The sequence below is a fragment of the Mytilus trossulus genome, chromosome 14, assembly GCF_036588685.1.
Source record: "Mytilus trossulus isolate FHL-02 chromosome 14, PNRI_Mtr1.1.1.hap1, whole genome shotgun sequence".
Taxonomy (NCBI): Eukaryota; Metazoa; Mollusca; class Bivalvia; order Mytilida; family Mytilidae; genus Mytilus; species Mytilus trossulus.
In genome coordinates this window covers 53,394,424-53,412,312 of record NC_086386.1, presented here as the reverse complement: position 1 = coordinate 53,412,312, position 17,889 = coordinate 53,394,424, and the positions used below count along the sequence as shown (strand labels likewise).

Below are 17,889 nucleotides of genomic sequence, written 5' to 3'. Positions count from 1 at the left end.
AGAATTAATGTTACACTACGTTTCTAATTTAATTTACTCTGAAATAGTTAAAATTGTTTTTGGCATGCTTGCATGCTTGTATAGGTATGTCTAAAGTTTGTTTTGAAAGTCATTTTTAGTCATGTAAAATAGGGCCTTTAAACTTGTCAAGTGAGTTATTTTCGACTTTTGAATTTTGAAACAATACACATTTGTAAAAAATAATATGACTTTGAATTATAATTATTAATGTTCTACTTTCTTTAAACCTATGATGAGTCTTTCCTATCCATGACAGTGTTGTATAATGATATCCCCCTTGATCAACATATTTCAATTCTAATGTGTTCGACTGCAGCGGGTATGTTTAATATTTGATGGAAAGATTCAACTTGAAATAAGAAGGTATTGTCCAGTCTTCAAATTAGGATCAACTCAATATTATACTTTAAAATTCTTTTATATTCCTCGCTATTGCATGGTTTATCCACACATCTATATGGTAAATAATAGAGCAAGTATAACGTCTTTGCAGCTTATAAATCAAGATGCTAATGGACGTAACCAGGTTAACATACCAGGGTTTTTCTATGCCGAAGATGGTTTGCGACTATACAATGCAATACACAGTTATGTAGAACAATATGTTCATCACTACTATTCAGGAGTAAATGACGACGGTAAGGTACTTTTCAACTTGTAAAATTAAAATATTAAACCTTGGTTAACAAATTCAAAGAGATGGAATCAGTTTATGATGTTTACAGCAGATTTCAGTCAGTATGTAGCTAATGGTAATATCTTTGGTTAGCTTGCTTGTTAGCTGAACCGTGAAGTCATTGTTAGGTTAGGTAAATTACCCTCCTTTAATAGTAGACTAGCCCAACAGATAACCAATCTATCTCTCTGTAGGACTTAGCTACTTTAAAAGGAGGGTAGTAAACCTTACCTTACAATGACTTCACGGTTCAGCTAACAAGCAAGCTAACCAAAGATATTACTATTAGCTACATACTGACTGAAATCTGCTGTAAAACAATCTATATACTTTTGTTGAACATAAGATTTTAACTTGTTGAGTTACGGGACTTTGTTACTAAAACAGGGGTGTGGATTTTTAAAATGTCGCGCCGTATCTCAAATACGATTTATGAGTATTGCTTAGAAATTTACACACGTTTAAGCTATATCAATCGAAAGGTCTGAATTGTTTGGTGATGATTCAAAGTTTAATTTTTAGATTTATTGAGTTTTTGTAAAAAAAAAAAAAGGGGGGTCACCTGTTGCGCTGTATGTCAAAACAAGATTAATGATTATTGCTTAAATTTTACACACTTCTACGTTATATTTATCTTAAGATCTGTATAATTTTTGGTGATGAATCAAACATGTAAAAATCTTATTTTAGAGTTTTTTTGTTGTAAAAAAGATTTTGTTGTGAAATAAAGTTTGTTTTTACAACAAAAAATCAATAACTCTAAAACAAAATTTTAATTCATCACCAAACATTATACACACAAAAGACACAAGACGACGGGCGTATCATACGCACGTGGCGCAGCTCTATTATAGTACGTTCTTACATTTAACTTAAACTTTTAGTCCACTGTCACATATTAGGAGTATGGTTGGAATCCCGGAATTATGTTAAACCCCGACACATTTTGTGTACATATCCCTGGTCAGGAGCCTGTAATTCTGTGGTTGTCGTTTTTTGCTTTGTTACCTGCTTTTTTTTGTTATTTATATAGTATATAAATGAGGACTTTATTTTTTTCGTTTTATTTTTACATTTGTCACTGCGGGGTGTTCTATATCTGACTATGCGGTACGGGCCTTGTTGAGGTCCATTCAGTGACCAATAGTTGTGCATTTTTGCTTCAGTAAGTCTGATTTGAAGAGTTATCTTATTGGAAATCAGACCCCATTTTCTTTCTGTATATCAAATGTTAAAACTGATAAATTATTTTGTCGGTAATTAGCTTCTTTTAAGAGTAGTATCATCTGTTACCGTAAACGATTCGAGAAATTAAAATGCACTCTATATAACTGAATTACACAAAGATGAATAAAACAGGATATAGGAGGATGTGGAATGAGACAACTCTCCATCCAACTAACAATTGATAAAAATAAATCATTATAGGTCAAGGTACGGCCTTCAATACGAACATTGGCTCACGCCGAACAGCAAGCAATAAAGGGACCCTTTAGGTTACATATGTTGTTAACAATTCCATGATTGGTGCCAAATGTGGACAGCATCTATTTTTCTGTCCAGAGCCCCATGGATTTCAAGTATTTCTTTGATTGAAACCGTGATTCATCAAATTTAAATAGCTGCGTTTGTTCTACATTTGTATGTTTAACTAGATTGAAAGTTATTATTTATCAAAAGTATATAAAATCAATAATAAAATAAACACGTTTTACTTTACAATTTACAATATAAAGTATATAAAAGAAACGTCACTTTATCTGTAAAATGTATCTGAATGTCTGATCTAGTTTTGTCTTTACCCTATTTTTGATGAATCAAAATGGAAAACATATACGTATGTTTAAACGTGTGATTTGTTCTAAGTAAACATTTAATTTCAAATATTTAATTAAAGTTTAACCATCACTTACGGTTTTGATTCAGTACACATAACATATCGACTTATGTTATAGTCACTAGAATCCCGAATCTTCAATACTATTATCATATATGAGTCATTTTTAGAAGAGACGTTTCTAGCATACACAGGTTCAGCCTGGTATCTATGATGAGTTTATTGGTGAATGTTATTTAAATTTACATGTGCCACTTAAATCTGTATAAATAAATGAAACAAAACACACAAAGAAACATGTTTATGTGATACTCATTATAATCAGTACATTGCATATTCTTCTTTATTCAGAAATTTTCTGCTCCGACCAATCATTTAATAAAATATAGTATTTGTTAACATTTATTTTATTTTATTTTTGTTTCTTAATAATATTTGATCGTTGTTTGCATTACTTTTATCAAGTTTCATGAAGGTGATCGTCATTACTAATTTTCATTTCATGAATTACAAAATGTAAGCAATAACTGATACATGTTTAATTATGTCATCCTGAAAACTTTCGAAGTAAAATCATAGTTTATACTTAAAAAGTATAATATACATGGTTTGTTTGCAAAAACTAATATGTTTATTGCTTGATTAAAGATATCATGGATAGGTTGTTAGGCGACACTGAGATACAGGCCTTTTACACAGAATTAGTGCTACCACGTGCACAAGAAAATGGAGGAATTGGAATGAAGGTGAGTAAACTACCAAATTAAATTTCACGGTTAATGTTTTAATTATTCTCACCTCGACAAAATAGAGAAAAAAAACGTGCGATAAAGGTATTGTATTTTTGATCAAAGCAGCATCTACCATTATTATATTGTAATTTTGAAAATTTAAAGGGGCACTATATATTATAACTGTCAAATTTATGTTCACCAATATGACTCAAATTCTCAAATTTTATTTAAAACAATGTAAACCCTTTTCCAAACTATTAAAAGTATAACATAAACAATTTACAGTCCATTGTCTAAATATGATTCAGCTTCGTTTCGTGTGAATTTTACCAATGACGCTTTCTTATTAAATTTCGTTTGACCTTCTAGGACCATATAAGCGATGTAAATATAAACATGGATTTAAATAGATTAAGCAACTCGTGTAGTTGGATTTTTATATGCTACTTAAACTTGTATTATAGATTAAAAATGTATTTTTATCGTCGTTTTTTCCTTAAAAAAGAGAATGATTTTTTTTGTGGATCGGATCAGTCAATCAACTTTTTTACATTTGTTTCACTTTCAATGTTGACATTTTTTTTCCTTTAAAAAACCGTACACGGACAATGCATGCGTTATTTTATCTCTTTCTATGGGGTAAAAAAAAACAGGTTAATGAGGTCGAGTTGTTCTCTTGCAATTGAATAATTCATTTTCAATTTTTATTAGCTTAATTTAACAAAATTGAATCAGCGTGAAAGAAATTCATTAAAACAATAGATATACGATAATTAGAAGGAAATATTTGAAGTAGTATTTGTGAAAACATATTATACATGTTATAACGTATACATTAAAGTATCGGAAGAAACAACAACACTAAGTGTTTGGTACTTAATTGCAACAGAAAATGTTTTAGTTCTTATCTATAGCATTCAGCCCAAATTATACACAGGATAAACTCCCATAAAATCTAACCTTAGGGAAACTATAAATCAGCATTTTTAATTTCTTATGGAAATTAACACTGGAAAGGGAATGAACTCGGCAAAATTGGTAAAAGTTTGTATTTGAATAAATTATATAAACTTCTGCTCATGATATGTTTTTCATTTATGCAATTGCAAATGAATGGCTGTTTGACCATTTTGGAGAAAAAAATAATTATGAATATTTGTTATTGTGTATATCTGTGAATTATACTTGTTCAGCATCTACTTTGCTTAAAGAAACTTTTAACCAGAAAAGCAATATTTGCTAAATTAGTTTTATTCAATTTGAGATTGTTTTAACCTTAATATGTTGAAAAATCTAATAAACAGTCAAGTAATGTAATGATAAAAGATACCTTTAAAGTTGTTTGTTATACTCTAAAGACGGTGAAAAAATAAAAGAATCAATCCACTCTCTTGAATAGAAGCAGTAAAATTTTAATTTCATACCAATTGTTAATGATAGTTCTGTCTTTTTGGGCAGAGTTATCTCCCATATCAATGCAGTTTTGAAACCATTATTTTTTAGTTCTCCTCAAGTTAGATTTTATGGTACTTTTTTTCTGTGTATATTGGGGTATAATGCTAAAAATTAAAACTTTTGATTTGACTGATCTAGTCGTTGTTTCCATTTCAGTGAGTAAAATTTGTATAAAATACTCAATTTGAACCTACATATATAACAAGCAAATTTAATAAATGATATAGAAGGCTTATTAATTTTTCGCCACGGATTAACCCTGGTGGTGTATTACTGTTCTTTCGATAGAAAATACATCCTCTTACATACTTATCAAATAATTTCTACTTTATTTTACAGGGAGTTCCAGGAAACAACGGCAGATTCGAGACTACTGGCCAGCTTATTGATACCCTAACATCAACAATATTCATATGCTCGGTTATGCATGCTGCTACGAATTTTCCACAGTATGATCAATATGGATTTCCCCCAAATTATTCAACGTTACTTCATGGAGGTCCACCTCAAAATGCGGTATTGTTTGTCTAAATTTGTTTATCAATTATACTCGTGTTTTATGTAAGCATTCCATATAATCTAAAGGTCGTAATAAAAAATATTTAAAATACTAGTAACATAAATGTTTGACTTTAAAATTAAATGAAAGCTATTTTATGATATGTGATCGATGATTTAATTACCACAATTCAAAAAAGGACCATACTTATACTAAAGAGGGACGAAAGATACCAGAGGGACATCTATACTCATACATAGAAAATAACACCATGTTTAACAAAGAAAAAGACAAACAGACAAACAATAAAACATACAACAAAACCTATGAAAAATAAAGACTAGTAAGCAACATGAAACTTGGTCTGATCTGTTGTGTCCGGAAGATCAAACAGATACTATTCCGCATGTAAAATGGGACATTGCATCAATATTGCCTATAGATAAACAAAATTAATCATGATTATTTGAAATATCTTTTTTTTTTCTATTTTTTTAAGACCGTAGTAACAAACAAAGATGTATTAGATTGTCTCCCATCAGTCAGAGAAACATTCGACATCATGACAAATTTTACTCTTCTCAGTCAAGAAACAACACAACCACTCGGACATTCTGAGGTTCAATTAATAGAAGACCCAAATGCTGTCACAATCCTTAAAACGTAAGTAGAATAGAGAGGAGTGTAACGTTCTTCGATCTTATAAAGAATTTCGGCTAATGCGAATGTATTGAAAAAGCTTTAATTCTAGCCTAGTATTTTGTAAATTTACCAATAACTGACTTTTTATCATGAATAATTTTCCTGTCATTTGATTTCTTTAAAACACAGAATGCAGTCGTGCTAAACTTTCTTCTAAAAAACTAAATAATAAATATGAGTAATTTATTTTAGAATAATAATGAAATATTTTTAGGAATGGACAATAACTAAATCAATGACCTATTAATTATAATTTGTCCATGGATGCAAAGTTAAGGTTTAGTACTGACAGAAACAGAACGAACGAGAATGGATCAAAATCGCTTAAAAAAAGAAAAAAAGCTCGTATTTGTGACCACATTGTGAATTTTTTTAATTGCCGTTTGATTCTATGTTTGGAAGCTTGAACCTCTAAGAACATATTATAAACATGGTTTCACATCCAAGCCTACATAGAGTTATTGATTTATAGAATAAAGTGTTTCCTAAAGTTGACTATTTTATACTGCTGTAAGATGTTTAAATAATGTCGTAATCAGATAAAATGTAAGTTATTTTTCATCAACATGTATGGCTGTAGAGTTTAAATACTGCTTGTTCTAAATCCTGTCGATGATTATATATTGACAATGCCCAATGCTATCTTTTTAAAGTCTGTGTAAGGCTTTATCTATTGGCTATTTACAAATTCCTTCTTTTTTGTTTTTGAAAACAAATATTATTAATTAGCTACATGTGATACATCTGGGGTTTTTTTTGTTATGGTTTTTTGTGTATTTAGTGTCCTTCTTCTGAGTCCATATGTTTTCTGACTGATTTTTTTAATTAATTCTTGTTGTGTCTTTACAACAGTGCTCAAAGTTAGAAAATGTTTAAAGGCTAGTTTTCAAAGGCCAAGTCAAAAGTCAAAAGTAAAAAAACAAAATAACCGAGCTCCGAATAAAATTCAGAACAGAAAGTATCTAAACAAATGGCACAATCAAATCTCAAACACATCAAACGAATAGACAACAACTGTAACATTCCTGACTTGTTACAGGCATTTTCTTCTGTATAAAATGTTTAATTTAACTTATTTCATAGCTAGCTAACCCTTTTACTGGTATGATAGTTGCATAAAATTTTATTTTATTGAAAACAATGTGTTAACAAAACAAACAGATTGATGAAATGTCAAACAAAGAGTTATACATCAGTCGACATTATGATATACTCTAAATCACTATTAAATCAAGCAAAAATTTACGACAAATATAACAAATCACATAAACAAACACGAAAGACAAAAATACAAAATTCACAAGTCTGTTATTTTGTGAAGCATGAATCAGGTGGTGTTCCCTTTTAATTTTAAAGTGTTTTTGATATGCCAATGGACTTTTATTTCATTAGGCTTTACGCCATATATTTTCCTCAGTTTTGCACATAACTCTATACTTAAGATACCTAAAGCTTTGAAAGTCAGAGATATAGTTGTTGAGAAAGCAATTGTCAGACATTTACAAACAAAACGTTCTTCATATCTTGTTTGCTCTACGTTGACGCCGCCCGATGACCTATGGTTGCTTTAACTATGTTAATTGGTCTCATTTGCAATAGTTCCATATCTTCTTATTCATTTTAGCCAATAAACACATACACATTTAAAAATGAGAAGGGTTATATTATTTTATTCCACAATTTGTTCAGTATAATTGCACAACGATTTCCTACCAAATCCTATTAAATATTTTTCTTAAAAGATATAATTATTTATTTGAATTAAAACATATTTCTTTCAAGCTACTTTCTATTATAGGTTCAGAGCGGATTTGACCACAATTGAACGGGAGATTAATGCGCGGAACCAAGCAATCATAGCAGGAAACCAGAATTTCGTTCCTTATACTAGACTTTTACCAAGCAATATTCCGAATTCAATAGCAATATGAAAAACAAAAATGTTGTAAATGCACATCAACATATAACCAAAATAATTGTTAGTTGATATATTAATCAAAACATTTGTTTGTAGTAACTAATCGTTATCATTTCCAAAAGGATGGATCGGAACTTTTACGTGTATGTTTTTGAACACTACAGTTATTTACATCGTCTTATTTAGGTATCCGGTGGAAATACGTGTGTTGACTATCTGTCAACCTCTCCTTATTATTGTATTAATAAACATGGGTTATTTTTTCGTAAATCTTCTTAGAATAAGGACACTAAATGTCTATTATAAAACATTAATTGTATAATGTATAGATCTCTTTATTAAAAAGACAACATACATGCCAAAAATCAAAACAGTTTATAGATTTAAATGGCTTTCTTCAGAAACATCTTTTTGAATATTTTGTAAATTAGAAATAACATATTTATCATGATTACATATCTATACGACAGAATACCTTAAAAACGTCTAAAAATGGTAACATGTGTGTCTTCTATGTTTAATCAAAAGGATATCGATACTGTGAATATTCTTCTTTGTAGTAATTAGATATTGAAAGATACTTACGTGTGTGTGTTTTTATAATAAAAAAGATGATAATACAAGCATTGTTGACCGTTTTATCTTTATTAAGTCCCACCTACGATAGTAGAGGGGCATTATGTTTTCTGGTCTGTGCGTCCGTTCGTCCGTCCGTTCGTCCGTCTGTCCCGCTTCATGTTAAAGTTTTTGGTCGAGGTAGTTTTTGATGAAGTTGAAGTCCAATCAACTTCAAACTTAGTACACATGTTCCCTATGATATGATCTTTTTTAATTTTAATGCCAAATTATAGTTTTTATCCCAATGTCATTGTCCAATGAACATAGAAAATGATAAGTGCGAGTGGGGCATTCGTGTACTGTGGGCACATTCTTGGTTTTACTTATTTTAATTCACGCACCGTTGTCAATATAATGGATTTCTATGCAACTGTCATAAAGGTGAGAGGTTAATACAGTTATAAAAACCAGGTTCAATCTACTATATCTACATGATCATATACCTGTACAAAGTCAAGAACATTACAGTTGTTATCTATTCGTTTCATGTGATTGGGCTTTAAAAGTTGCTATTTGATTAGGGACTTTCTTTTGTGAATTTCCCTCGGGTTAGTGCTTTAAAACCAGGTTTAATCCACTATTTTCTACATTTGAAAATGCCTGAACCAAGTCAGGATTATGACAGTTCTTTTGTTTTTTGATTTTGCCATGTGATTAAAAAACTTTCCGATAAGATTTTCCCCTAAGTTCATTATTTTTGTGATTTTATTTATACAATTATAGGTTGCATTTCTTTAAATATGGATCATACAACTCCATTTAGAGCTAATACTGTGACACTTTTAAAATGAAGTTTAGTGAAAATAAAATCCTAGAATGGAAAGTGGGTATGCGGCACATTTTCAACATTTATATGCCCTGAACTTGATAGAGTTAAAACTTATCCTGAGGCTAATAGTTATCAAAGGTACCGGGATTATAATTTAGTACGTCAGACGCGCGTTTCGTCTTCATAAGACATTAAACTTATCCTAAATTTGTGTACTAGCCCAACCTTTTCTTGTTGCCTACTTCTTAAATCATTTGTCTCCGCTTTAGTTTGTTTTTACACTGGTAACAGTCCCTTGTTATGTATCTATGAGATGAAATATAGAGATCATATCTCGGAACCAGTATGTCAACAAATAAAATCATTTATGAATATTATTTATCTCCCTACAAGAGGCATGGTTTGAGAAACACCTGTATTTACAAAGTGCAACCCATAATAGATAACACAAAGATGAGAGGCTAATACTACTCAAAATTGTTTGCTGGGGAAAATACACTCAGCTACGTATTATTTGACTACTTATAACTAATTCATTCTCCAAGTTTAATTATGGAAGCTATACTTATACCTTTATTGTATAGAAATTAGGGAAATAGATATAGTAAATGTTTTCGCTTTATAACATTCGGTTAACTTTCTAAGATATTTTGGATTTCAAGCAAGAAGGGTCCCCATTTGATATCAAGGAAGGATATGATATAATGCGTAGTTTCCCCCAAAAAATATATTTGAAGTTATTGTTCTAAATTAACTATTGGCATATTTGTTCGTTATAATATGTGTATAGTTTGAACAGTTCCGTCAGAATTTCAACAGAGATTACACCTTACCGCGAATCATTCCAATCGTTACAACTGATATGCGTTGATCTTTATGATAAATTCTATCAATTGCATTTCAAGGGTCACTGTTTTATCAATCGTTTTCAATCGTTACGGTCGATTTTGAGTTATTCAACTCACTCAACTGAAATAGCACAACTTTTTCATCAAGTTGAGGCAATTTAGGGGCTATTTTGAAAATAATTTATACATCAAACGTTTAGGCAGACTTCGTTAACACATCAAACGAAGCACTTTTTAGCTAACCTGGCCCGAAGGACCAAGTGATCTTTTCTCATCACTTGGCGTCCGGCGTGTCCGTCGTCGCTCGTCGTCGTCCTTCGTCTGGCGTTAACTTTTACAAAAATCTTCTCCTCTGAAACTACTGGGACAAATTAAACCAAATTTGGCCACATCGTCATAAGGGTATCTAGCTTGAAAAATGTGTCCGGTGACCCGGCCAACCACTTAAGATGGCCGACATGGCTAAAAATAGAACACAGGGGTAAAATACACTTTTTTTCTTGTATCTAAAAAAACAAAGCATTTAGCAATTCTGATATGGTGTAACATTGTTTATCAGGTCAAGATCTATCTGCCCTGAAATTTTCAGATGAATCAGACAATCCGGTGTTAGGTTGCTGCCCATAAATTGGTAATTTATAGGAATTTTTGCTGTTTTTGGTTATTATCTTGAATATTATTATAGATAGAGATAAACTGTAAACAGCAATAATGTTCAGCAAAGTAAGATTTATAAATAAGTCAACATGGCCAAAATGGACAGATGACCCCTTAAGGAGTTATTCCCCTTTATAGTCATTTTTAGCCATTTTTCGTAAATCTTAGTAATCTTTTACAAAAATCTTCTCCGAAACTGCTGGGCCAATTTAAACCAAATTTAGCCATAATCATCATAAGGGTATCCAGTTTGAAAAATGTGCCCAGTCACCCGGGCAACCAACCAAGATGGCTGCCATGTCTAAAAAAAAGAAAATAGGGGTAAAATGGGCTTTTATCTCAAAAACCACTCTGACATGGGTAAATATTGTTTATCAGGTCTAGATCTATCTGCCCTGAAATTTTCCGATGAATGGGACAAACGGTTGTTAGGGTGCTCCCCCTGAATTGGTAATTTTAAGGATTGTTTTGCTGTTTTCGGTTATTATCTTGAATATTATTATAGATAGAGATAAACTGTAAACAGTAATAATGTTCAGCAAAGTAAGATTTATAATGAGCGAACATGACCAAAATGGTCAGTTGACCACTTAAGGAGTTATTGCCCTTTATAGTCAATTTTTTACCATTTTTTGTAAATCTTAAAAATCATCTCCTCTGAAACTGCTGGGCCAAATTACCCATGATCATCATAAGGATATCTATTTTTAAAAATGTTTCCAGTGACCCGGCCAACCACTCAAGATGGTCGCCATGGCTAAAAATAGAACATAGGGGTTAAATGCAGTTTTTTGCTTTTATCTCGAAACCCAAAGCATTTAGAGCAATTCTAATATAGATTACATTGTTTATCAGGTCAAGATCTATCTGCCCTGAAATTTTCAGATGAATCGGACTACACGTTGTTAGGTTGCTGCCCCTAAATTGGTAATTTTAAGGAAATTTAGCTTTTTTTGGTTATTATCTTGAATATTATTAAAGATAGAGATTAACAGTTAACAGCAATAATTTACAGCAAAGTACCTATAAATAAGTTAACATAACCAAAATGGTCAATTGAACTCCTTAGGAGTTATTGCTGTTTATAGTCAATTTTTAACAATTTTCATAAAATTTGTAAAATTTTACTATCATTTTCCATTGTAACTACTGGGCCAAGTTCATTATAGATAGAGATAATTGTAAGCAGCAAGAATGTTCAGTAAAGTAAGATCTACAAACACATCACCATCACCAAAACACACAATTTTGTCATGAATCCATCTATGTCCTTAGTTTAATATTCACATAGACCAAGGTGAGCGACACAGGCTCTTTAGAGCCTCTAGTTATGATTTTTAAACCTTTTCCTCCATCAGCTCGTTACGGATGTCCTTAGTTTTTGCGATACTTTACCAAAAAATGAAGCTGTCTAAGTCACTCTTGTTCCGTATTTGACTAAAAGCAAAAAGATGTAATCACACTTATTAAAGATGTATTACCCAATATTATATTTTTTTTGTTTTATCAATCTATAGTGGTTTTTTTTAATTTATTGGACTAGTGTGATTTATATTTTTCTATGTGTGCTGTATTTATTTTCAATAAACATTGCGTCGTTTTCATTTACTGTTATATTATTCATATCAAAATTAAAATTAAAAACGTTACAAGTAATTAATATTAGTTTTACAATTAACATGATTCAGTAGAAAAAACGACAATTATGTATGTGATACCATTACAAGAAAACAAATATGGTTGTAATTTTGAGCAATTCAGGGTTGACATTTTATTGAAGATACATGTTTAATTTATCGAAACAGTATCTTAAATCAAGGAACATCGACCGAAAAAATGTCCAAGTCAAGATTACCTCCATCCAGTTTGTATATTCTTGCTGAGACATTTCACAGATGTATTGTTTGGGACACACCATTCTTCTTGACTATATATAAAAAAAAAAAATCGAAAGCAAATTTACAGATCTAACATTATTGGGTTGATGTTTAGACGAGTTGTATATACATAATGTACACAGCCATGCATCACCATCATTGCTGGTGATCCGTTGGGTACATCTGTTGTAGAGTTGTCACGGACTCAGACGTACTTATAAATATAATTATTTTCTGTGACTGTATCTTGCATTAATTTGTAGGATCCTTAATATACATGTAATAGATAATTGAGCTGATCTGTAAACATAATATATCCATGTCTTATATATCATGTACCGAAGTACGCCGCTAGATTAAAACTGACGAGGAAAGATAACACACGGCCACCAAAAGCTTTATTATTGTGAAGCCCAGGTGGTCGTGTGGTCTAGTGGGACGGCTGCAGTGCAGATGATTTGGTGTCACGATATCTCAGTAGCATGGGTTCGAATCCCGGCGAGGGAAGAACAAATAATTTGCGAAAGCAAATTTACATATCTAACATTGTTGGGTTGATGTTTAGACGAGTTGTATATGTATATCTATATATACCTCGTCTAAACATCAACCCAACAATGTTAGATCTGTAAATTTGCTTTCGAATTTATTGTGGTGTTTACAAAGTTTAACTCGGTGAAGCACTAATTACATGTAGATTTATTGCCATGTGTTCGTTTTAGATATTATAAATATTCAAACATAAATAAAAATTAATGACACCCAATTTCCTATTATTAAACATATAATTTGTTAGTAGGAGTGTGGTTGAACGACCGCGAGTACATGTAGTATATGCACAACCCACGCAATAAAACTATATTATGAAGCTGTTAACTACAAATGTATAATATGTCGTAATTGCTTCTCAATTATACATCAAATAAAAATTATATCATAAAATAAAATGTCACTGTAACATTATTTAACAGGTTTTTATTTAAGGGTTGTAATTAACTTCTTCTCAAATGATCACATCTCAGTAATTCGTGGATATTAAAGAACTCTTGATTTTTTTTTAATACAGTTTGTTATAACATATTTAAGTATTCTAAATTCTAAATTTCCTCGACGAATTAAACGGACGTTGTTTTTAATTTCAAAAGTAGAACAGATTGTAATCGGGTTAGGTTTGGTAATTTTTGTCAGATGTTCTTCTTGTTTTCTCCCCTACTAAACCTTGGGTAAAATAGTTTGCCCCATTTCATCCACATATTTATGATATCAGAATTCAATAGCTCTCAAAAAGGTTATTACCAAAATTCAAGCTGATTCTAGATTCAATATCAATTAATATATGTCAGACGTCCGGGATTACGTTCTTAACGGTCGACTTTGAATGATACTTTTAAGCTTATGTCATTAAAACTCCATTACAACTGAAAATAATTATATTCAAACAGCTGCATAATCAAGCACGCCGCCGTGTATATAAACAGTAACCACGATATTAAGCAAGGAATCCTGCTCTGCTTTATCGTATCGACTGAAATGTACATAGTTGTGATGCATCTAAATAAGATGTGTTTTGCTAAATATACTAAAACACAAAAAATCACGATCGCAAACATCAAGACATTATTATTTTAACGAAAACTCATCATCAAGAAAGCAAGCAGCTCACTGTTTCAAGTTAAGTATGTGAACAAGGGGTCTCAGTGGCCGAGTGGTCTTGGTAGTTACTGTTATAAACACTAGTCAACTCTGAGATAATGAGTTCGAATCCCGCTCGTATGGGTGCACTCGACTCAAATCTTAATAGACTAGGACTGTCAGCTTTCCTATCGAAAGTCGATGATTTTCTTAGGGCACTCGGGCTTCCACCACCCAAAAAAAAACTTACCGCCACGAATTGGCACAAAAAGCGGTGCTTAAAGTGGCATTAAAACACCAAAAAATAATCTATGTAACCTTTGTATTTGCATTGTTTTATGAAAATAAACTATATATTTATGTGTACAATACTATCGTAAGCTAAGGAAATTAATAAATCAAACTGTATCGATAGTAGACCTAACTTAAGGATGTTTGCTCCTCTACTTTTGATTTTTTGTCAGATTTTCGGAATCCTCTGGTTTTATCCATGTATTGTATTTAAAATATTTTGCCCACTTACCCCTACTTTTCTTTTCATAATTTTATTACATAAAGATTAAAAAAGGCCACATTTCAAAATATTATAAAATCCTTGTTATTTTTTCACAGTTTTTGAAACAATAAAGGTGCCAATGTTAAGTGAAAGAAAAATCTAGAGAGAATTATTTCCCGCCAAATTTTCATTGGCTAATATCTCAGAAACAAGCACACGGATCCTCCATTTTTTTCTGCTTTTTTAGTTTCTTTATTTTGATACTTTCAATTCATAACAGTCTTTTGAAAAGCTTGTTATTTTTAAACAGAGTAGCGAACATCCTTAATGTTTAATCATAAATCTTCAACATATATATTGTTGTGAGCACATATTCCTTATCAAGAACGAAGATCAGATCTGTACTTCTTATCGGGGCCTTTAATAGCTGACTATATGCGGTATGAGCTTTGCTCATTGTTGAAGGCCGTACGATGACCTATAATTGTTAATGTTTGTGTCATTTTGGTCTTTTGTGGATAGTTGTCTCATTGGCAATCATACCACACCTTCTTTTTTCTATTAGTGAAAAATTAGCACTTCATGATATTATAGCACACCATTAATTTATTTTGATAAAATTGTTTTTGGCTATTCTTCTCTATTTTTCTGTAATATGATGGTGCTTTATTCTTTAGTCTGTAAACCTAATTCAGACCCCAAACAAGTGTCAGAAGCTACAAAAAGTACTTAGATAAAGCATATCCGATGAACTAAAAAGATGTATTTTATAATATTCTCGAGGATTCCGTTTTTAGTGAACATTATAACTGGACCAACTATTACATATCTTGCTATTATTATGAATCTGTTTGCCGTTTATGGTCTTTTCGATAAGGCTATCAAGACGCCATCAACAATTATCATGCAAGGACTTGCTGTAGCCGACAGCCTGACTGCATTGTGTATTTACGGGTTCGAGCCGATGTTTGAAAGTTATTATGAAAATATTGGTAGACCTGGTTCCAACAACAATTTTACCATAGCTATTGCAAACTCGGAGGAAATCAATATTGACATAACAGATACGAAAAATCTATTGGATATCAAATATCCTTTGTGTGTCATACACTACTATGCTACACAGTTCGCCGACTGCTTCCATTTAGTTTCTGTTTTATTGACCGCGTCGCTCGGACTACAAAAAATGTTAGCTGTACTTAAACCTTTATGGAGTATCACAACAATAACCAACAAAAAGTCGGTTATCATATGTTGCATTTGTTTTGTAGTTGCAGTAGTAATAAGCGTACCTAGGATGTTGGTCGTTTCCTTTGAACCTGTAAGGGATAGTGCGTGTTATATATCAAAACCCAACGAAATACTTGAAGGTTATGTTTTAACATTTTATCCAATCTTATTCAATCTTCTATTGATTTTTGCACTCGGTACAATGCTAGTCTCTTCATGCTATATACTTTTCATATTGTGTAGCAGAAAACGAGTAAGGAGACATACGTCAGCCTCGATGTCGGAAAAGAAGTCATGTGTTCTTATCGTCACAGTGATGATCGTTTTCATACTTTCGGAAATACCTCGACTTGTCCTAAATACATCAGTGATCACGACGTATGCTTCAGATCTGGGAAAGAGAAACATTGCATGGAATAACAGTGAATAAGGTTAAAGAAGAAATTGAGAAAGAGTCAACTGTTTGCTTTAAAAGAGCCGAAGATAGTGTTTTGGCAACTATTTTATCTGATTTAAAAGTTTCTAATATCGAACATCTGAATAACGGAGTACAAACTGTTTGTGAGAAGAAGAATTATTCGGAAACGATTGATATGGACTACGTTGATTGGCTAATCGAATATGTTGAAAATCATGTATACAAATATTATGGACTGCAACTGAAATTCAGAATCAAAGAAAAATATGAAACTATGATAGAACATATATTCGAAAAGTTGTCATCATTAACTGAGACAAACTACCGTAAGGCTATCTCGAGAATAAAACCCACTTTAAACTGCTACGATAATATTATTAAAGCGGAAATCGTCATGATCACGTTAATTCTCAATTATAGTGAATGCTACGAGAGTTTAATTAACTCCCTTCACAATAATCTCCCTTTTCTTTTACTAGGTACATCTCCGTACAGCGAACCAATGAACTACGTGTTGAATATCATCTGGGGAAATATTGATATTAGCATAGAGAACTTCAAACTTTTAACAGAAATCTTAAAAATGTCAACCGTTTTAGGTTGTGCATCAAACTTCTTAATTTACATATTAATGAGCCAGAAATTAAGGCGAACTTTTGTTTTTAAATTGAATATTTGCAATTTTGTAAAGACAGTAAATGCCTTTAAAACGGAAACTTTAGTAACGTCCTTACGAAAAAAATAATTCAGACACAACTTTGTTAGAATTCATTTCATGTGCTACAATGTGCTATGGTCCGATACATGTATCTTCTTCTGGCTTAATTAAAGTGTTCTAGTCTAGTCAACTTATCATTAATTTTATTAGACTAAGTTATAATTTTTATTTGTGTATTTATAATAGATATATATTTTTTAATCCCGTCTCTCATAATTTTTTTTAGAATGGCACTACTATTTTAGATTATTGTATGTATTCGTGTATTATGTTATGTATTGTAATATTAATGATGAGACGTAAATAAACTATTTGTATTGTATTGTATTGCATTGTATTTACGTATCTTAAGGAAAGTTTTCTAGTCTAGTAGACTTATGATTAATTTTATTAGACTTAAGTTATATTTTTTATTTGTGTTTTAACGTATTATCATCAAAGTCTTCTAGTCAAGTAGACTTATGATTAATTTCATTAGACTAGGTTATAAGTAGCAACATTCCAGCAGCACCTGCATACGGGGTATATATCTCCCAATTGATACGATATTCCCGTGCTTGTATTTCCTATCATGATTTTCTTGATAGAGGGTTACTGCTTACAAGAAAGCTATTAAACCAAGAGTTCCAAGTGGTGAAGTTGAAATCATCCCTTCGTAAATTTTATGGACGCCATCACGAGTTATGGAATAACCGTTTCACAAATGATATCGGATATGTTCCTTACGTCGTAACTACAATCCCCTTCCCTTTCATGAATGTGACCTACAAAATTAGACTATTTA

General features: G+C 31.4%; 1 protein-coding gene across 2 annotated transcripts in view; it reads left to right on the top strand.

The window, feature by feature from the left end:
- Nucleotides 1-8,457, top strand: part of LOC134696211 (polyunsaturated fatty acid lipoxygenase ALOX12-like) — a 28,066-nt gene extending 19,609 nt beyond the window's left edge. For both annotated transcript variants that reach the window (XM_063557880.1, XM_063557879.1), the window contains exons 12-16: nucleotides 515-659; nucleotides 3,183-3,280; nucleotides 5,063-5,239; nucleotides 5,722-5,885; nucleotides 7,723-8,457. In XM_063557880.1, coding sequence (XP_063413950.1) covers nucleotides 515-659; nucleotides 3,183-3,280; nucleotides 5,063-5,239; nucleotides 5,722-5,885; nucleotides 7,723-7,855 — 717 coding nt within the window. In that variant the 3' untranslated portion in view covers nucleotides 7,856-8,457. The remainder of the gene's footprint in view (nucleotides 1-514; nucleotides 660-3,182; nucleotides 3,281-5,062; nucleotides 5,240-5,721; nucleotides 5,886-7,722) is intronic.
- The last annotated feature ends 9,432 nt before the right edge of the window (nucleotides 8,458-17,889 follow it).